This window comes from Empidonax traillii, unplaced genomic scaffold (assembly GCF_003031625.1).
Source record: "Empidonax traillii isolate 1590-97213 ecotype Southwest subspecies unplaced genomic scaffold, ASM303162v1 scaffold138:size3245559, whole genome shotgun sequence".
In the NCBI taxonomy this organism is placed as follows: Eukaryota; Metazoa; Chordata; class Aves; order Passeriformes; family Tyrannidae; genus Empidonax; species Empidonax traillii.
This window is the reverse complement of record NW_020955331.1, coordinates 2,916,409-2,938,697: the sequence shown is the minus strand read 5'-3', so window position 1 is coordinate 2,938,697 and position 22,289 is coordinate 2,916,409. Positions and strand designations below refer to the sequence as shown.

The 22,289-nt window shown below is 38.2% G+C and overlaps 1 protein-coding gene across 6 annotated transcripts in view; it reads left to right on the top strand.

Annotated features, from left to right (window-relative positions):
- The window catches only part of ACAP2 (ArfGAP with coiled-coil, ankyrin repeat and PH domains 2), a 60,669-nt gene that overhangs the window by 1,491 nt on the left and 36,889 nt on the right, over positions 1-22,289 (top strand). For 5 of the 6 annotated variants that reach the window (XM_027883950.1, XM_027883944.1, XM_027883949.1 and 2 more), the window contains exons 2-6: positions 14,146-14,203; positions 16,604-16,723; positions 17,355-17,408; positions 20,150-20,208; positions 20,702-20,885. In XM_027883950.1, coding sequence (XP_027739751.1) covers positions 14,146-14,203; positions 16,604-16,723; positions 17,355-17,408; positions 20,150-20,208; positions 20,702-20,885 — 475 coding nt within the window. Of the gene's footprint in view, positions 1-13,495; positions 13,593-14,145; positions 14,204-16,603; positions 16,724-17,354; positions 17,409-20,149; positions 20,209-20,701; positions 20,886-22,289 lie in introns of all 6 variants that reach the window. The other variant, XM_027883946.1, reaches the window with a different exon arrangement.

The following is a 22,289-nucleotide window of genomic DNA, read 5'->3' as shown; positions in this document are numbered from 1 at the left end:
CTGCTCTACAAAACTTTGCCCTGAGTTGGACATGCTTGCTAGTGTGTGTACTGTCTGACACAACTGTGTTTAATCTGTCCATCCTGTCTGGTGACAATGTAGTTGTAGATTGACTTAATTTAACCACAGAACTAATTGCATTTTGTTAGTTACTGATATTTGCTAAAGTATTAAATACACTAGAGAAAACAATAAATTGTGACTAAAATTTGTGAGCAGAAGTGTGCTGCTGTTTATTCAAAGTAAGACAGACAAGTTCATTTGAACTCACTTTGTATCATTCTCCTTTTGCCCCTCTTGATTCCTTTCCTTTAGTGAAAGAAATTGGAGTAAACCCTTTGTCAGGGTCCTTTAGTACTTCATGGTCTTTCCCTCGGTCTCTGATATTACTACCCTTGAAGAAACTGCAGAAAACCTTATGGTGCCATCACTTGGTGCCAGCAAAACATTCTTCCAGCCTTTAACTGATAGGAAGTGGTTAAAATTGTGAAGCAAAAATCCTGTAGTATTTCTGAAAAAAACCGTTTACATCGCTCATTATTAGTCATTAATATTTGCTGTTATAATTTTGGTCATTTTTAATGTTCCTGTGAATTACCCAACCCAAACACCAGAAATCTTCTGAACGACGGTTACTGCTGTGATTTTGTTGAGGGATGTTGGAGACACTGATGTAGAGCAAGGCCGTGACAAAGTCCTTTACTCTTGCAGGGAGTAGTGTGGACATAAAGCACCTTCCTGTGCTGTGTTCCCTGTAGCAAAGCAGAGCTGCAGCTTTATCCTGACCTTGCTCCCTTCTTCCCATCAGTGTACCTGTTGGAGCAGTTAAATAAACCTGTTGGGAGGCATATGGTGTAGAGTAATGTCACAGGTTACTTTCTTATGGTCGTGGAGAGACCTGAGAGGACATGGGTGAATCAGTTCCTGAATCTCCAAATCCCTGTTTTGATGGGGAACTGTTTAAATCTACTGTTGCTACTACAGAGAGCTTCAGACACATGACTTTCTTGCTTACCTATTTCTTGTGGAGTTCATGTTGATCTCTTTTGAGATTTAATTGGGCTCTGAATCACAGAAACAAAGGTCTGTTTCCTTGCCTGAAATGCATCTGAAGGGAGCAGGGGTTGTAAGCACTGAAACGTGACTAGATAATAATGGCTATAAAGCTTCACTTCTGAAGTATGGTGAGTTATTTCATAGTAAGGCATGCTTTTTCTTTTCCCCCCAGTAGATGATAAAGAAGTCTTTGAATTATAAAACCTGAAGCAATAATAGCTTATTTAGAAATCACTAGATTTGTTAACTTAAGACATTCCACATCAGTTTGGGGTTGGGGGTTTGATGTTTGGAAACTGATTCTTAAAGTAGTGGTAAAGGCTGTGAGTTCAGGCACACTTTTGCAAATGTGTAGTCGTGGTTTTTTCTAAACCTACTTTGAAAATAATCTCACTGAAATCACATGGTTTTTTTTCATGGTGGCTTCTCTTAAAATATGGGCAGGCCAAAGATCTATCAAGGAAATGCGTTTGCAGTTCTGCTACAGTGGTGGCGACTTCCCATTAAATGAAGAAGTTACCTGGGGAGGGGCAGTCCTTGAGTAGTAAGAACTGATCTGTGCTGGCATGTTCTGTGTATATAATCAGGAATTCCTAGAGTAGTTTTTGATATGCAAATAGCACTGTGAAATAATTCTTTCTCCTTTAAACAATGAGAGTTGGAGTTTCAGAGTTTAATGAAACAGGCTTTTATGTTGCTGTTTCATTTTCATTTTTACTTGTAGCTAAAGAACGTTTTCTCTCAATGAGTGAGGTAGACACTGTTAACCACATGAATCACTCTGCAGCTAAATTACTAGAAAGGAGAAGCAATTTTAAGTGATGTGGAAATAACAGCTGCTGTAAGTAGCAGTTAACAATCTTGATAAACAGCAAATAATAGAAAAAACTTGTAATGTGTGCAGAGCTCTATATAAAAACCTTCGGTCTGATCCAATTTTAAAAAATTCATCAGTAAAAAGATGCATGTTTTTGAGATAGTTCCTTTGTCCTTATCTATCCCTGTTGCTGAAGTTTAAATTTTCTTTGTATTTAAATTTCTGTTTGCTTCCTGAGACCCCAGCTGCAGAACAGATGATTGGTGAATGAGGTAGATGAAAGAATATAAATGAAACTATTGCCAATTACCATTCTAAGTAAAAGTATTCGTGGGTAGTATCTGAGTAGAACTGGTGGTTACAGTGCATTCCCTTCAAAGGGACTCATCTGAGGAGTCTTCCATTTCGTCTGAGCTAAAGCACTGCTTTGGATGGGCAGGCCTATGGTGTAAGACTGGCTTGTCACTGGAGTTCCCTGGTTTGTGCTGGTTTTCTTCCGTTTCTTCAATTCTGATCTGTCTGAATGGGGCCAGCTGAGGGGCACCTTGTGCTTATGGGGGGGATGAGGCTGAACAGGACATTTGTGCTGTTTTATGGCTTTCTGGGTGTATGATGTGGGTTTTTTTGCTCTCTTCTTTGGTGCTGTGTAACGAGAGGTAAGTTACTACGCACTTTCCAGGTAACAGGAAACTTTTGTTACTTAAAATATGAGTAATATAAGCAAGTGACTTATATAACTTATTTGGAATAGGTTGTGTTCCATACTCAGAAAAATTATCCTCAGTGTCAAACCCATATACTTTGGTCTGATTTTTAATTTCTGAAGAAAATGTAGAAATAAGAACATCAGTAAAGTTGTCCCTTCAGTGTTGGGTTTCAGTGGGAAGGTGCTGCAGGGCAGCTGCTTCCCAACCTGCTGGGAGTGGCAACAAACCCCTCAGGTTTGGTGTGGGTTTATAGCCCAGCTCATCTGTGGGGTTGTGGTTGAGTTGAAATCACTGGGGCTGCTGTGGGCAAACACAGCCCCATTTCAAATGTGAAGGGTTATGTGACCAAGAATTCTGCATACAAAATCTGTTTGTTTTGCTCAGACTTACCTAGGTGTTTTAGAACAAATTTTTGAAGAAATGTTTAGTCTGTCCCTTCTGTCCTTGCTGTTTGGGACTGAGAAGCAAGTTTGTAACTTACTTGGCAGGGCAGGGGGGAAAGTATTGCAGAAGAATAGAAAAAAAGATACAGTGAGTCAGAAGAGAAAACTGCCAAACATTTGCTTATTAGTTTGCATTTAGCATTTTTCGTATTTATGTGGTGTTGTTAATGTTTATAATTTCCAGTTGGTGACTGTAGAACTGCACTTTTTGTAGCTGAAGTGAGTGACATCGAGGACAATCTTGACAGGGTGCCGGGCAGTTACACGTGTACAACATCCCTGTCCCTACTGCTGGAAGTCTGATGGAGTTAATTAAACTGATTGATTCTATATTTCTAAGGATTTATTTATTTTTAAATCTGTACCTGTGTCTTTCAAATGTACATTAAGAAAATGATAGACCTAAAGAAAGGGGGATGTATTTGAACATAGTGTGCGATATCAGAGCATTTTCTTCTAGGGAAATCATGCAAGAATAAAGAAGGTTTGTCAAAGATCCCTCTCAAATATGTCTTAAAAATCTCTCACACTGAAACCCTTTAAATCTGAAAAGGCTTTAACAGTAAGTTGTTGCAGTCCTTCCTGATGGAGAAATGTGTCCTGAAATCAGATCATCTTCATTTGGTTAGTGAACCTAAATTTTTTAAATAATAATAATAAAATAAAGTTGGCTGTCACAATTATGAATTACAAAGTAAAGGGCTTTTGATGGTGATTCTGTTTCTTTGTTGTTTGATTATGATTTACGTTAAGTACCAGCAAGCTGAAAAATCTTAACTATATCTCAAATGACTAATAGGAACTCAAGATGTTAATTTCCTTTGGTTTGGTCTTTTTTGTTTTGTTTTGTTTTTATCTGGGAATGTTTCAAAAACCCCCCACTGAGAAGGGAGCTTACAGTGGAAGTGGTAACAAAATCTGCAAGTTATCATTATGTTGCTGTAGCACAGCGGCAGGGCAGTTACTGAAGAACTGATGTTAACTAAGCCTGTGCAACTGATCTTTAATGAGTACTTGCAGAATTAGAAGGACAGCATATTTATGTGTCAGCAGTGGAACTGTAATTACTCGAGTCCTTACAGTCATTCAGGTTTTAAATATAGATTTGAAGAGGTTTGGTTCTTTAGCCTAGAGTGTCTCATTTATGTTGGCTAAGCACATCTCGTGTAATTGGATTAAGAACTGAAGTTATGGAGATGATAGTTTCATATATTTTTCATATTTGGGGGGGGCGGGGGAGGAATATCAGTGTTAAAATCTCTGGAAAGTGGGGTTGGTAAATAGAATATTTACTAGGAACATGGCAACTATACAATAGAAATCTGTGTCTTGTGTTAGGTGTACTTTGGGTGGCTTCATTTTTTCCTGTGCACGTTTGTGAAACTGTTGGCCTCTGAATAGCAAATGTGCTGATTTCAGCTAAATCAGCAGTGTCCTGTGATCTTTTTTCAGGCTTAGCTTCTTGACATTTTAAAAGCAGCCAGGCCTCAGACCTGGGTAAATCAATTGTGTTGCTTTGATGCACTGCGAAGAGCTCATGCCTTTGTGAAGGAGAAATCTAATTTATTGGATGATATCCCATATACATTTTGAAACTGACAAGATACAAGGATAGACTAAGAAAATAATTTGTTGCAAAAAATAATTCCTTAATGGTTTTATGAATGAGAGGAGGTTTTGAACAGAGAAAATGCCTGTTAGATGGCTGACAAACTTACTCGTGTGACATGAACCTTTCTGTGAATCAGGCTTGCTGTTTGATGTTCTGAACTTTCTGTTTGATATTCTAAGACTCTATGATATTCAGGCATATGAATAATTTTTACAGTTCATATGTCAATAGTAATGGGCATTTAAATAGTTGTATTGTGGTTTTGGACAGGAGTCTGACAGTTGGTGCACAAACTACCTTTCTCATTTCATGAATTTGTGATCTGCCTTCAGTAACAGTCCTTAAAAAAAATACTTCTACTGACAGTTTTGTATGAATAAACATAAGGCAGAGCTAGTAAGAGTTTGCATGATGTGATTTTGACGTTTCAAATCTGTTTATAGAACAAAGAGAAATAGGAGAAGCCATGTGTACTGAAATGGCTTGTCTGATAAAATTTAAAAAATATATTCTATGCAAGACAATTTCATATTTCCATCTTTCTGTGTGCCAGATGTTAATTTAAGTAGGAACACTTGGATATCAAACACACGCAACATTTCTGTGCATTTTAAATACCCTAGTCTTCAATTATTAGTTATCTTGTATTTATTTTTAAAAATATATGTAACTTACATAATGCTGCAGATCACGTAGCAGATTTTAGTGTGCTGATATTTAGAATGGCATGTTCTCGAAGGAAATTTGAATAAAATTCAAGCCTTTGGTACAAAAGAAGAATGTGTTGTATTCAGTTGGACTTCTGGCCGTGAGTGTTATCCCTTCTGCCTGTCAGAAAAGAGGTGTGAAGTTTGTGCTGGGAGATGGAGTTTGGTTTTCTGCTCTGTAGACTCTACCCAGGGAGGCACTGAGCCTTTGCTGTCCCTGTCTGGTGGTCTCAGCTTGGCACAGCAGTCGTGGCCATTGTGATTCTGTTCTGGAAGTCCTATCTGGCTCTCTGATGCCTTCCTAGACTCCAGCTCTCCAATGACTCCTGTGCTGCTCAGTGGGCAGTAATGAGTGTCTGAATGTTGCTAATTGTTTTGATAGAAAGGTACAGCTTGTGTTTTGTTTGTTTGTCGTACTTTGTGAAAGTAATCTGAGTCGGCATTTGACTGGATTCTTGTGGTGAACTTCAATGTAAAGAACATGTGGTGTTATTACAATATCACTGGTTTTATATAACATGCTGTTGTTAATATACTTTAGGTTTAGGACAACCCAAGTGAGAACTAGGTGGGTGAAGAAGAAAAATAGTGTAGGTGGAGCAATGGCCTTGTGACCTTAACTGGCATTAGCAGAAGGCACTATAAAGACTCAACTGCTTACCTGGAAATGTAGGTTATGTCTTGTCTTTCCTAGACTTGTACCATTCACGTACATTGGAGTTCCTGTTTGTATAAAGTCAGTCAGTAAATAATGACATAGGCCGCTTCTTTCTTCACTTCCTTTAACAGGAAAAGCAGAGTTCATCGCATCTGCTGTGTGGCCATCCCTCCTCTTAAGGCAGATCTTAGGCTTATGCTCTTTACAACTAATAATCTCCATTAAGATTTGATCCCAAGTGCCTCTTGATTTGTTTTAGCCATATGTGTCAGGATAAGGTGAACTGCACCCTGGAAATCACGTGTTTCTACTCTGTCATTTCCAAAGGTGCTTTAGATGACTAACTGGGGTATCTCTGTGTAGATACCAGTATTTGATCAGATAAGACACATTGCAACAATAGAACAATTACATTGACTTTGCCAGACAGGGTTGTCATTGAGGGTAAAAACTGTTTAAGATGACTGAGGAATCTGATGTTTCATTGAGGATGCAGTTTATGGCTGACTTTGTGTGTTGCTAAATTGAAGTCTGGTTAAAAGGACCACACATGTACAGAATGATTCTCCAGAAGAATCTGCAGAAAAATGATTTTTAAAGGTAGTACTTTAACTTCTTGAAGTACTTTATTTTTTGAAATGTCTGGTTTTGTCCTGTTTATTCTATCCTACTTGATTTATCCCAAAAACTATGATGAAAAATGACAAAGTGAAGCATTAAATGTGCTTACTATTGCAAAGTATCTTTTCTATATTGTCAGTATCAATCTTGCAAGACTTTGTTTGAAAATATTTTCAGTTGATTTGAGATGAAAAGCCTTTAATATGTAATAATTAAAAGATATGTAAGCTTCTGTTTGGTTGAAAAACAGCTTACCTGCAATTAGCTTTGATAAATGAATAAAATCCCAGGGTCTTTAAAATCTCTTGATGACTAAAAGTAGTGGGAGAAAAGATACTAAATGTACTCAAAGAACATTTAAACCTTTTCCAGGGCTGGGGGTGTACCATATGCATTTTGTAGTTTTTATTTTATAAAGTTCCAAGTGCTTATTTTTTTAATGGGTCGCCTGTTACTATTTGAGAGGCTTGACGAGCAAAGGAGACTGGCCTTTCCAACGTGAAACCAGTAAATTTGAGGAAAACACCATTACACTGTATTTCTTTCTTCTCCTACTCTAGTGCTAATGCATTCTCCTCATTCAAGATTGGACTCATTTGACTGACTGCTTCAGTGCAAAGGCATATAGGGCAAACAAACCACTTTTTCCAATATGAGGGAACAACAAAACTATTAATTTATATGTAAAATGCACTTATGGTAACCGAGCATGAGATAGATGTATGTATTCACTTAATAGCTAAATATGGAGTTCAAATTCAAATTTGTCTATTACACCAAAGCTGCAATCTCCCCTCTGACTGTCAGACAGAGTGTTCTGCTTTTGTGAAAGTGTATTACCAAAATATTCAGCTTCTGAAGTGGACAAAAAGGGTAAATGCTTGCTGAGGACTCTAGGCTTCACGGCAAATCTGAAACTTTCCTCATGTTTTGGTAAAGAAGGTCCATTTGGTATAACTGAATTGTAGAGAGCGAGTGGTCCTTAGCTCTCCTGGAACAAAGGCTTTGCCAGCTTATGGCGGTTTGGACACAACAGTGCTCCTCCATCTGTGGTATAAGGTATGAGTTAGCAACTAAGGAAATTACAAAAGGAAAGGGACAGATACTACTTTACTTTTCTGAAATCAAGGCAAACACAAGATTTATATTAAGATTATATGATATCTTTCTGTTTAATTACACACTACTCTGACCTCCAGTTGCCTATACTTTCCATAACGTTTTCAGTGCAGGTGGTTAAGTCTTGCTGTACCAGTTCTGTGCATATTGATCCTCATAATCCTATATTGGGGATATCTAATGAAATTTATTCTTTCTGCATTGGCTGCAGTTGAGGTACAACTTTCCAAATCTGGGATTCATACCTTCACTCTTCTTCAGGTTGTTATTACTTACAGCTTTTAAAAGCTGACATGATTCTTTAACCCCTGACTGGTAACTCCAGATCATGGGGCTAGTAGGGTGTAGTCTTTAGATGTCCTATCTTGTATCTTCTGCAGTTGGTTAGCTTGATGGTTATATTTATGGCTCCACTTCCTGACCTTACTACATATTTGGGTTTTCAAATGTTGAAATCCTTCATTCCATCTGCTGCTTCTCTGTTCAAGATTCTGTGTAGTTGCTGAGATTTAAAAGCAGTTCTGTGATGTTTGCAAATTTTCAGCACAAGAGGTTTCTGCACAGCCCCATTGATTTCTTGAGTTTGTTTCTGCTGCCCTTATTTTATTGCAACAAATTGATACTATAATCCTACTTCCTTATCTGATAGTAAGGCCTCATAAAAAGGGTTTGACTCATTCTTGGATGTTGGAATCATTGGTCAAAGTTGTGCAGGACATGTATTGTGATGTGTTGCATTCTTATCAACTTGCAGTGTAATCAGATTCTCATCTGTGAAGTTTTCATGGTCACCATTGTGTCCCCATCTTGTTAACAGCTGTCTCATCATGAGCAAGACACTTAAGTTGAAAGATGAAGAAAATCCTGCTGCTCAGACTCTCTGTGGAGGAAAAGCGTTGCTAATTTCCTGCTTAGGCTTGCTATCAGGCTCTCCTGGGATGAAAACAAGCTTAGGAAAAAAAAATTAGGCAAAACTATTGGGAAAAGAACACTGTTAGGCATTTCTGCCAATTCAGTGCAGAAGAGGAATGAGAGCAAAAGCTTGAGTATTTAGGGCCAGCTTGTAGCACAGAGGTCCTTACAGATTGTGTGTGATAACATTCAGTGCTGCTGCAAGTTTAGTGGTAACCAGTTTGACTTCCAGCCATGGATATTAAAGGCAATAGAACCTGTTCCTTTTTGAGGACTGATTTGTTTATAATGTTCATTATCTTTTGAATCATGTGTAGTAAAGCAGTAAAAAGCAAACCAAGTGAAGCGTTAATCTTAGAAGGATTTGTCCTGTTTCTTTGTTATATCAAAGACTATGTGATTTATTGAGGAGAAACTAAACTTTTTGGGTGAAAGCAGCCTTAAAAAGTAGTACCTACAGGCAGACTTTTGCTTTAATGATTCTATGAATTCAGTAAATACCCTTACTTTATTTAATTTGATTATTTTGTAAGAGGATAAATCTGCCTTGAGAGGAGTAGAAGAATGGCCCTTCTAATATTGAGGACTTGATTCTTGTTTCTCTGGGGATATTTGAAATGCAGATAGCACTTGCTATGGACCTTGACTTATTCATCAACATGATAATCTTCTGTTCAGGAATGCATTTCCATATTTCAATCCACCAAGCTCACTGAAAATTTTTGGGGTTTCGCGGTAGCAGTTCACATTTCTGATTAAAAGTCCTACTGTTCATATAGGGCACATAGAAGTTTTTCCATGTTTTGTGGCAATGACTGAAGCATTAATAATGTAAGGAGTAGTAGCATGAATGAGGAATTTTATCTTAGCATGTCAGGGAGCATTCATCATCTCTTCCTCAGTATAGAGGGACTCTGTGCCAGCAGGGAAAAATCTCTGCAGTGCCAAACCAGGACTTCAATGGGCTCTGTGACTGGCTGCAACAGTGTTCTTTCTTCAGACCATATTAATGGTTGTGACACACAAGCTGTAGAACTCTTCTATCTATCCATGCTGTTAGCCAAAGTTATTAGGCCTTATTGTTCAGTATATGGCTCCTTTGTCCCTCAATATGTCAAGTTTCTTTTTTAGTTTGTGGTTATCCGATGCCATTATACATGTACCAACTGTATTCCTTGTTAGCATTTTGGTTGAGGTGCCTCTAGATAGATTTTTATGTCTCACTATAGATGTAGGAAATCAAATGAAGTACAATGAGCAGCTGAGATGCTGGAGGGCAGGTCTGCCATTCAGGAGGGGGAGGCAGAGAAAGAGACAAACAGACCAGAGCAGATAGGTGAGCAAATATAGCATCTTCTGTGGTAAACCTGCATTTTAATTTGCCTTTACGTTATACTTGCAGCTCATAGCCTATCTTCTGATTAATGTCTACTGTCCATTTTCCTATCTGTCACCTGACAGGCTCTGACATAGAGGAGGAGACATTCCTGTAAATCATCAGGTCCATATTCTTACCATGCACTTATGTATCTCATCTTATTTCCAGTTTTTCACATTCCATAGAGTGGTGACTGAAAGGAAATGTCATCTGCAGTGAAGTCCAAGTTGTGCATTGAGGAGCTGTTCTGCATTGAATATGTGCAAGTAAGAGAGCTGTGTCTTTCCAAGAGCTGAGGACAAGAGCTTAGCAGTAATGCTATTAAAATTGCTGTGGTGAAAATCAGTTATTTCCATTTCATGAGTCCAAATACATGAATGTATTCAGAAGTTCCAGACTGAATAGAAGTTGACTTTGTGTACTTGTTCCTGTTCTTCTGAAAGTATATTCAAAAGGTCACTTGAAACTTTCCTAAATGAAAATTAAAAAATGAAACTACTGGAAAATACTTCATTACTTTATGATGATGATGAATATTTTTATAGTGACATGTGTTAATTCTAGAATTAACAATAATTAATGGTTAATTATCTATAGCATCTTTGACTTCTCCATTTTGTTGTGTGTCAGCATCTGGTTTATAATGACTACTGATGCCAACCTCCTCACTTACAGAAACAGAGTCTAAAAATGCAAGCTAGAATGTGAAAGCTGAGTGAAAGGCTAAGGGCAGGATGTGTCCTCGGAGGCAGTTAGAAGTTGTTTGAAGAAGAGCTGACTTGAGAAGCCATGGTGATTGCTGTTCTTTTGCGAGAGCAAACAGACCCAGCAGCCCCTGACTGTGGCCATGATGTGCTTGGCTTTATGGTCAGCAGGGTGTAGTGGATCAGTGCAGACTAAGTTGTTTCCTTAGCACATGGCTGGAGCTTCAGATCTGAGACTGACCCATTCTCTCCTTTGAGGAGATTTTAGCTGTCATTGTTTTGTTGCTGGGCTTCTCAAAGTACCTTAACCCGGAAGAAAGTCACTGGTCACTTCAAGGGAGTGCCATGATGGGCACTCAGAGTTCAGCTGTTCTTCACTTCTGCTGAGCTGGGTAACTGGTGATATTATCCTCGTTTAAAAAGGTTGCTAAGTCAGGTCTTGAGTTTTTTTCCATCATCTCCTACATTCCTCCTGCACTGCAGCTGTGCAGGAGGCTGTGTCTATCAAATTAACTATGTTTTGGGTGGGGGGTTGGAGGAGAGGAGTCACAGCAGAGGAGAGAAACACATTCCTGAGAGTCCTCATTAGGGAGCATGAAGAGTATTGGAGACTGCTCATTTATAAAAGTTGTTCTCCACCCTTAAGCAGCTGTTCTGGTTTTGTGCATTGCCATGCAGTGTTGGAACATCTTGGGAAGCCACAGATGTTTGACTTTGACTCATACATTGGGGCCAATTTGATCCTGATTCCCAATGCTGGAGCCTCCTGGCTGAGATCCCTGTGACACAAACCTTGCTCGCAGCTCCCACTTCACTGAGGAGCAGGAGTTTTGTTACATGTCAGGTTTGGCACTGGGTCTTCAGTTGTTTCACCACCACTTCCTGTGTTTATAGCTGGAGGCTGTATCTTGGCTGTGCACAACATTTACTCAGAATTATGACAGTGTTCTGTGAACTTTCCTCCCGACACAGATGTTTCAGAGAGAAATGCACCTTTGTATTCTGTGGCTTCAGAAAGTATTAAAACAAGGATAGAATTAACATAGCAGAGTTTAGATCAGTTGTTTTCAATGTATTGCTAACCCAGTATGAAAACAATTTTTGTGACTAGGTGGTACATAATTGGATGTATATGTCTGTGTTCTGATAGTCTGAGGGCATCCTATGTTGTTCTTGTGCTTGTAATCCAGTGCTGGACTAATACTGTGAATGTATTTGTATGATAATAACTTCTACTCGTTTTTATGTGATGGAAACAGTGAATGTAGCCATTTCTGTGCAAAGAAACATGGATTTGGCTGGAACCCAGCAGCTGTTCGATCCATATCCAGCTGTAGGGCCCAGATATGCCATCCCTTCTTCATGTGGCAGTGGTGGGAAATAGCCCAGAGAACCAACCTGGTGTCTCAAAGGCTTGTGGCATTTCAAAGATGACCTGCAGTGAACCACGTATAGATGGCCTATGTGTCTCCATTCTCCCATGATATCTCTATCTGCTTTGTTTTATACTTCTCTTTTCTTGACCTGCCCGTCATCTTTTCAGTCTTTTGATCTTCTGTTGTTACTTCTTACAGCTGAGCTTATTCTATCTTAAAAATTTCCTCTTGGAATAGAGCTGTAACTACTGAGCAGATGTGTTGTCTTCATTCTGCCTGTTCTAACTGCTGTTCTCTCTCTTCTTCATCTTGAGTCTTAGGCTCATTGAGTCTTGTGGAGCTGGAACTCTTTGCTAATTAAAGACACTAAAAAAAATTATATTCTTATCAGATCTTGCTGCAGTTCTGTAAACAAGCTAGTTAATCATGCTTTCATGTTTATAAGAAAAACAAAATTTTGTTAAACTGTGATTATAAACAAACAAATGCAAAATTGTGATCTAAATATTGAGATGCTTTCTTTCCTTTGATTTGTTGTTTGTTTTTTTTCTCCTTAATGCTTTCTTAAACAAGATTATCTAGAGACTTAGATGGAAATTAATCCTTTATGTAAGAAAATAAAGTAAAAGAGAAATTGATATTGCCTGAAATCCTTCATGATCTGAAGCTAGAGAAGAGGAAGAAACCAAAATGTAATTGCAGGAATCTGCTTTAGATATAAAACCTAGGATGCAACTGTGGGAATGGATTTGAATACAAAAACTGGAATGCAACTATGTGCAGTGAAATCTGCAAAAAGCTGGGAATGTCATGCTCAGAGTTTCAGATCTGCAGGCAATTGGCAGTGCTTTTTCAGAACTATTCTAGTAAAAAAACCTGTTTTTCATGAGTTTGGGGCCTGATTCAGTCTTTCTTTTTTCTTTTTTTATTTTTTGTGGTTTTGGCTTGTACTCATGTGAACTAGGATGGAATTAGCAAGAGTCAGTAAAGCTGTGGTTCTGTGTAGTCTCTCGTGAGTGGTGAAATTGGCTTAAGAAATTCCTGCTCCAAATTGTACTTCCCTGCCTGTATAGTTTTTTCCAGGAAGAGCTGGGGATTTTTGTAGGACTGAAATGTGAACTGCCTGATCCAATTTTCCAAAAAGCATTACAGAAAACTTCCTATTACATTTTTTTTTTCCCCAAGATGGACTACTACTGGTAAACACCATGGCTTCATGAACACTTATGCTGGAATGACTGAAAGAATGGGTGCCCTGTGATGGGACAAGGGCATTTGTTGCCAGAAATCAGTACATTCAGGCTCTCAAGACAATAGCTCGATGAAGCAGCAACATCCATGGACTCTGAACAGTGTCGTCCATCCTCAGTCTTCTGTTTTTTCAGGTAGCAATAAGGAAGGAGGTGTCAAAGGAAACCCAGCTCTCAAGCAAAAACAAGTTATGCTTTAGCAATGCTCCATGAAATCAGCTTTTACTGGCAGGTAAAATTTGACTGGCCTGGAAGATTACACCAGTCTAGACTAGAGGTAAATGATATAAACAAGTGTGCCATCCCAACTTCCTGTGCAAGTCAACTGACACGTGGCAAATGCTGTGCTTTTCTTAATCTCATTGCAAGGTCAGTCATGACGTAACTGCAGGTTTGAGCCAGGAGAGTCACCAAAAGAGTTACTTAAGCAATTTCACTCTGACTTTCAGTTTCTTTCCTTTGTCATTACCTTCAAACATACTACTGGCTGTACAAGAATAGAGGAAATCTATTTCCATGTGACAATCATTAGGATTAATAAAAGTTGATCTCAAATCTTTATCAATAAACTATGTTTTATCAGTGATGTCATTTTTTCTTCTTTTTACCATCAAATTTTCTGCAATTCTTGTAGTTCTCTAAAATCTGAGCTGTTTGGTAGTTGAAATTGAAGTGAAACTCTCATGCCAATAAACGAGTTAAATGAACATGTCCTTGCCCCTTTCCCTCAGTCCCAGAGTATTTTTGTGTAAAGTTCTAAAGGAAAACATTTTTTACTCTTGCAGGGCGGCTTTAGAAGAAGTAGAAGGAGATGTGACGGAATTGGAACTGAAACTTGACAAGGTAAGCTTTTTAGTTCAACAATGTGTGTTCTTAAAAATACCAAAAGATGTGTTTAGATTTTGCTTTAAAGTTCACAGCTGGGAAGTCGCAGTGGCTAACCAAGCCCTCAGCTCCTGCAGAGGAAAGGGATCGGGGTCGAGGGCACAGCTGGGGAGAGCCGGGCTGGAGTAACAGCAGGAATAGTCACTGTGGACTCGCCCTGTCCCAGCTGAGGGTGTGTATTGAGGAGGGCTCTCCCAACGCAGCCTCTTCTCATCCCTGTGGCTCAGCCCCCCAGGGAGCTCCCTGCAATCGCTGTATCCAGAGCCTGTTTTATGACAACTTCACACTGTGGGGACATCTGGATACTCTTTGTTTTAAAGTCCATGCTTTCTCTCTTTGGTAATCTAAGGCACAGTCACAGTAGGCCAGGTGTATATATATACACACATATATATATATCCTTCACTGCTCTCTGGAGGACTTAACTACTGTAAAATTCATCCTGCTTTTTGTCATGCTTTGTGCATGTCTATGAAAAGTTATATGTAGCATCTTTTCAACACCTTACAGTCCATTTATTGCTTTCCTCATCATTGGAGGCTTTTCTTCTTTCTTTGCCAGTATTTTGAAAGTATCTTATTTTTGGGTTTCATCTGTATAAATTCTTATTTCCTTTGCATTTTAAGTGCTTAAAATTATTTTTTCTGTATTTTCACATGGCAGGCAGATGTCGTTTGCTCGCGTCCTTAGCTGCTTTTTGAATACATACTTTTGCTCTTGCAGCTGTGAGTTGGCTGCTGAAAGCTAGAGAGAAAGTTGGTGTTCTTGTTTACTTCTTGTAATAATATTTCTAGGTTTTGTAGTTAATAATCTAACCATTTGCTCTTTCAAAATAAATGCAAGAAACTTAATTTTACTTTGGTGTGAATCTTGGTGAAACTGATGAGTATAAGAGACATTTTTACTGTAGGGATGATGCATCTGTTTTGGTAGATCAAATTGTAACTATTTAAGGTATCTGAAAAATCTTGGAAGCTTGACTTTTCCACCAGTCTAAACGACCTGAAATATCTATTTTGGAAGTTTGACTTTTCCATCAGTCTAAAAGGGTCATTTCTGGGGACAAGAATTTTCAAATTCCTTAAGGGACATTGTTCAGGGCCTTGTAGTACAACACTGAAGCTGAAAGCTAAGCTGCTTTTGTGAGCTGAATTAACTATGGCCTGAGGGTAATGATTTATCTAGGCTTGGTTGGTAACTTTTTCTGCTCAGTTATTCACACTAAGCTGAGTTTTATTGTCTCACAATTGTGACTTTGAGCTACATTGTTTGCAGTTTTCTTCTCTCTGGAAGAAAGGACACTGGGTTCAGGCTTGTGAACAAAAGTGAAGGAAAAAGGTTCGTGTTGATAGTGATTTTTCTGTCCATTGTTCAAGCAATTAATCAGAATGCTGGAGATCATGTTCAGCTTTCTGCTTTTCCTTAGAGGATCTGAGTAAAAAATTACTGGGTAAATAAGGTAGGAAGGACACTTGGGTGATTTCTTTGCCCCAGTATAGGATCAAGTACCTCTGTGTTGCTTTTCGTGAAAATTTGTCTGACATCCTTGAAAAATCTTTCAGAGATGAAGGTTCAATCTTCTGATTTTATTCTCAGTTTGGTTTAGAATGGGGGAATCAATTATAACATGCCCTTTTTCAAGAGAGCACCTTGGCAATTGCATTAACCATTCTTTCTTTCATTAATGGCCCAGTGCATGAATTGTTCGAAAAATGGGAAAACATCACAAGGTACTGAGGACCTTCCTGTCAGACTGTGCACTACTGTGAGGGCTCAGGTGCTGCCCAAAGCAGTGAGTGGTGGGGATGGACACCCATCAGACACTTGTCTGTTGTATGAGTGAAAACATGAATTCACCTTCTGAGGTGTAACCATCTCTCTTCAGCTGAGCTTTGTGCACAGAGCCCTTTGCTTTCCTGTGCCTGTGTTCGGAGTGGCTCAAGATGAAACAACGGGTGTGGATTTCTTTTTTTGTTTGTTCTAATTGTTTGTTTGGTTTTTCCTTGGAAACCACAATTTGCTTGGGTTCTAAACAGTAATGTTTTAGTTGCTATGGTTTTTGCCCCCATATAGCCCTCTCTTGAAATATATGCAAAATCTTGGTTAAATTAAAGAATTTATAAAGAGTACTAACTTTTCCAATGGCATACCAGTTGACCTAGAGTAGTATTTTTATAACTGTCACTATACAATAGAAAGCTTTTCATAAAATCCAGGGCTCTGTACATTTAGAATTAAACTTTTCAAATCTGTATTTCTTAGGCTTAACTAAGCTCAGCGTGTTCATGCTTATATGACGGTGTAAAAAACAAACAAACAAAAGCCTTCTGCTTTCTCTTTTTTTTCCCCTCATTTTAGCTGGTGAAACTTTGTATTGCAATGATTGATACTGGGAAAGCATTTTGTACAGCCAACAAGCAGTTCATGAATGGAATTCGAGACCTTGCACAATATTCCTTTAAAGATGTGTTGGTTGAGGTAAGTTCCTTAAGAGGTGAAAATGAAGGGAGAGAAACAAACTTAAAAAGGGTAAAATATAACAGTTGGCAAGAGAAGTAGTTGAAGTTTATGCCTTTTTTTTCCTTTGAGATGTCTTTAACAGTGAGGTTTTTTGACTGTGGTGCACTGCAAGTGTCTGTATTGTTTAGTTTCACCTCTAAGCTGCAGTGGCAGGGGGTTTGCAAATTCCAGAAAATAGGTATTAGATTAGTGTGTGTACTAGTGATTACAACACATTAACCATTTTTTTTGAGTAAGAGTACTAAACATTAAAAATATTAAGTAGTGCAATATTACATATTGTAAATTAATGTGCTGAATTGCAAGAACTTCCCATAGTATTTAGTCAATCTTAATTTTTCCTGCTTTGCTTCAGTTGGATATTTTATATACAGGTAGCAATAACATTTTTGTTGCTTGGAGCTGTAATAAATTTACTTGATATTACCCCCATGTTCTCGTAATATAATGGTTTTAGTCTAATAATCATGCTATAAGGCAAATGAATTTCCATGTCATTTACTGAGAAGCTGTAAACCTCTGAAATGTTGCTTTTGTGCTGTGTGTTTTGTAGGGTTTAACTTAAACCACTTTGATTTTCTCTTTACAGAACAGTTTGACAAAGTTCTCTGACACATTACAGGAAATGATCAATTATCACAATGTGAGTTTTTCTAGCTGAAAAGGTTTTCTTGTTGATAGTGTTTGCAAAGTCATGGTTTAAGTTTAAATATCTCTCATTTCATACTTGTAAATTTATTAATGTTGTGTCTACCAAGTGTTTATAAATATCCCTTTCTCTGCAGATTTTTATCTTGGTTTATTTTTCATTTGGAATTCGTAAGCCATACTAAAACCCAGTGTTTTAAGACGGTAAATTCTGGATAGTTTCACCTTTCTAAATCAAACTGATGGGTAGCAGTTAAAAACTAAGAGCATATTTCTTTGCCTGTCTGAAATAATGATTGCTTTTTCCATAATTTCTACTTCCCCCATCCTTTATATTGCACTTTAAAATGAAACCTCTCTTATTTGCATATAGTTTTCTTTTTGGAAGTATGACAGATTTAGACAAGTGTAGGGAAAGTAGAAAATGCTAGGATTTAAGACTGACAGTGATTTTTATCACATCAGAGTTCATCAGAAAGCCCATTTTTGCCTGGATTGAAATCTGTTTTGTTTGTTTTACTCTAAAGACTTGTATCCTGAAAGCCCAAGGCATTTATTCATTCTTCTATTTTCTTCCTCTTCCTTCACTGCTTTGGTAAAATTTGGCAGAGCACAACTCTGCCTTTCGGGCAGTTTGAAGGCAGAAAGCAAAGAACGGGACATTAAAAGAAGATTCGTTTGCAGATCTGAGTAGGACCAGTCTGAGTTCTGTCCTGCTTCTTTTCCCTCCATGCCCTTGCTGTGCTCAGGCATAGTGAGTAGAACTGTGGCTTTTACCAAAATGTACAAACATCAGTAGTAAGGTACATTATGGGGTTCCGATGCAGTGCTTTTCCAGACGTGCCGTGGTCCTGTAGAGCTTCCTGGCTCAGTGTCAGCTCTGTTGACCAAGTTGAAGGGGTAGGGGACGCTCCCACTGAGATCTGAATGACTGTCAGTTTTTTCATATGAGGTTTGGCTTCAAATAAGTTCAGGAATCAGCCTAATGCAGTATCTTCACTGATTCAGCACGGGGGAGTAGCTTTGACAGCTTATGGCAAACAGTAACTTTGTTAGACTCAGAGTGTGTGAAAGGTGGTGTGTTGGAAAGGCTGTAAATCCAATCAGACTGTAATCTGGGCACTTATTAGTGTTCTTTTCGGGGGAAAAACTGTGTATGTATTTTTCTGCCTAACACATTTTTTCTCTTCATTACCGTAAGCAGAATTGCAAGGCTCATGTTTCTGGGAGCCCTCTAATCATTTGAGTTCCCATCTGGTTATACTCCTTTGCTATTGATCTTGATTGGTGCACTCCTTAGGCACTGGCAAGCTTAAATGTCAGCAGTGGGAGTATCCCAGCATGACTTCCAGCTTGTCAAGAAGTTCTTTAGTCTAGTTGTCTGTTTTTCTAGTTTCCCAAAGTGGTAGTGCAAACAGGATCTTCCGCATGTTACTGGTAGGTATGGGACAACTCTGGTTGGAACGGGCCTCAGGAGTTGTATGGTTCAACTTCCAGCCTAAATCAGGGTCAGATATGAGGCTGGAGCAGGTTGCTTAGGTTTTCATCCTGTTTGGTCTTGAAAACCACCAAACAAAGAGACTGGATGGAAGATACAGTACCACTGTAAATGGGTGACTTAAACTCAACTGTGTTTTCCCTCTTTCAGTGTTTCTAGAAAAGAGACACAAGCTGGTAAAGATTTTGCTGTTGGTACTTGGCATTGCATAGCTTCTCATTTCCAAATTCTGTGAAGAGAAACTAAGACTTAAAACTTGTTTGACCTGAAACTGAGTTCTTGATTTGCTCTTTCAACAGAATTATTTAATACTTGGAGATCTTTACCTTTTGTAAGAGATTCTGTTCAACTGGGCCAACTGCTGCTTCCTTATGTTCTTTCACCTTTTTATTTTTGTGATGGTGCCTTGGCTATTTCTGTAATGCAGAATGGGAGGTGTAGAGGGGGTGGAAATTGAGGCATCATTTGCTGCCTGCACATTAAGAAGTGACAAAAGGATTTGTTCAGTAGCCATTGACCTGTTCTGGTCCATCCTAAAACTCAGAGGGCAGATGGGAAGTTGAGGGCATGTGTGCTTTCATTCCTCAGTTGGAATTTCTGGGGCATTAGGAGAAAATTCAAGTTCTCTCACATTCAGGTGTGCTTTGGCCTTGAAAAATTAACAATTTCCTTTTAGCAGTTCAGTAGTGGATGTTTTTTTTACAAACGTATTATGTAAAGGAGATGGTGCTAATTACTCATGTATGTTACATTTTCAGCATTAATTGCAACTTGTGGGGTTTTTTTGCCAGAAGTTAAGGGCATGTTCTTTCTATGGTTTCATTTGTCTCTTAACTGGTGATAAATTTTGCAAGTCTAAGAACCAGAAGGGTTGTTACTTAACATTAAAAGTTGTTTCTTCAAGAATATTACTGTACAATTAACATAATAAACTTATTCTATAAAAGTAGGTATGTCTTATATTGTCAGGATGAGAGAATAGGATGCCAAGAGCTCTTATCTCCCCTTATAACTACAGTCTTTAAGTAAAGACCAGCAAAAGGTGTTCAACTTATTTTCCTTATTCTCTTTATATTTTATTTATTTCAAAACTACTGAGAAGGGGGAGTGTTATATTTTGGTATTAGAGACACACTGGCTTAAGAATAATTCACCTAGTTCTGCATAATTACCATTTGTATATCTAAGGTATGAATACCTCTAAGTGACTGACCCACGTGATAATGCTTTTCTTTCAGATTCTGTTTGACCAAATCCAAAGATCAATTAAAACACAGCTTCAGACTTTTGTTAAAGAGTAAGTTAATTTGTACTTGTAATGGGAAAATTATATGTAAAATAGAATTTAAAAACACCTGATTTGAGGGGGTTGGTGAAACATCCTTCCTGCAAATAGCCAGCCATAAATTGAGAAGTGTGTAATAAAGAGTTCAAAAATCACCCCAGATCACTGAGTCTCTAGATCCAGCTGCAGAAATGTTTAAATAGTATGAATTACTGTTCTTAATTACTTGTTGTAATTGTCTAAGCTTGGGGGGAAAGTACTGGCCAAAGTTTCTCCCAGTAAGCATGAGATGTTTCTTTACATGTCAATTTTGTCCTTTCCTCGGAAAAGACTAAGAAGCTTCTTTTATAATTTGTGAGTTCCCATTTGACCCAAGCATGTATTGAAAAATATGAAAACAGAGGAACCAGCTAAGGCAGTCATGAACATGGTCTGTCTAATGCAACTTTAAGCACTTTTTTGTGCTTTGGAATTCATTTGTTACCCACTTTTCCTTTTTCTTTAGAGATATTCGGAAATTTAAAGATGCAAAGAAACAATTTGAAAAAGTGAGTGAAGAAAAAGAGAATGCTCTAGTGAAAAATGCCCAAGTTCAAAGAAATAAGCAGCACGAAGTAGAGGAAGCAACGAATATTTTAACTGCAACGCGGAAGTGTTTCCGACACATAGCTCTGGATTATGTTCTTCAGGTAACTGCAGCAATCAAAGCCATTTTTCAGAACCATTTGTTACATATTGTTAGGGTTGTGGCCTTTAGAAGTTCTTACTGTAAGCTTCTTGGAAGCTGTGGAGATTCAGGGAAAAGGGGAGAAATTTATCTCCAAGTAATTTATTTCTTTAATAAAATCTAAGGAACATTAATTTACTTGATGCATTCTTATTGCTTGGTGCTTCAGTGTTCAGTGCCCTTACTGTAACGGCACAGTTTAATTTTCAAGTTGAACATTAATTTTAAAAAAATCCCAGTATTTGCCTAATATTCACCCAATGTTTCATGAGTTGGTTATGCTATAGCTCCTTGTATATTTGAAGTAAAACTTTTAACCTATCCTAGGAAACACAACTTACCTGAATAATTCTGGTATAAGATGTTGGCTATTTCAGCTGTTAGCTTTGATTTTTATTTAACAAACCGAGTTGTTTAGCTGCCTCAGAGTTTGGCATTGTGCCATGTGGGAGGCCAAGAACTTAGCTACCCTTTCACTTTTTAGTGCAGGTCTCCCATAGGGTGTTGAGAGGTATTCTTTGTCATGCTGCTTTGGATCCTGTAATACAGTAATAAATTTTCTTATGATAATTAAAATTCATCTGTTTCGTACTTGCACACAACTACAGCAAAACAGGATTATTGCAACTCAGATGGCGTGAGAGGTTGAGGGCTCCTAGATGGGACTGAGGTTCTCCTATAACCAAACACAGAACAACCCTTTACAATTAAATTGGTTTTACATTAGGCATTATCATCTTGATTTGTGACAGTCCAGTCAGTTATTTAAAGCTTAATTAGCTGTTCTGTTGCTTGCATTATTACCTGTAAAGTGAAGAGGAACTGATCAGCCCAGGCATGTGCACAGATATGGTGGTCAGTGGTCAACCTGAACCTGAACTCCTGTCTTTTGTACACTGAGAATAAAGGTCATTTTGGGGTCTAAAAAGGTCATGTGAATTATGTACCACTGGATTATTTGTGCTAACTAGTGGTGTGATATACTAAATGGTGTGGGGGAAGCTGGCAGTCATTACTGTAGTAGACCAGTTTCTTGTGTGTGCATTGAACTGCAGGTCATTTGCCTCCTGGAATTTGTATGTTCAAAGTATGAGCAGTTCCTGGGATAAAGATGCATTTAAAGCAACAGGGAAAAGTTTCAGCTTCTCTTAATTAATGTGGGCAAAAATTAATTCAGCATTAGGAATTCTTTCTACTTGGGTGGCTCTTCTGAAAAAGTGGTTTCACAACTAGGATCTCCTCGTAGCTAAATTGGCTTTAAACTGTAATTCAAAACCTTTGCTTTCCTTTCATTTTTTTTGCCTCACAAGTTGAGGGTTTATTCTATACAAACAAATCTTAATTATTTTTGCTGCAGAAAGTTTTC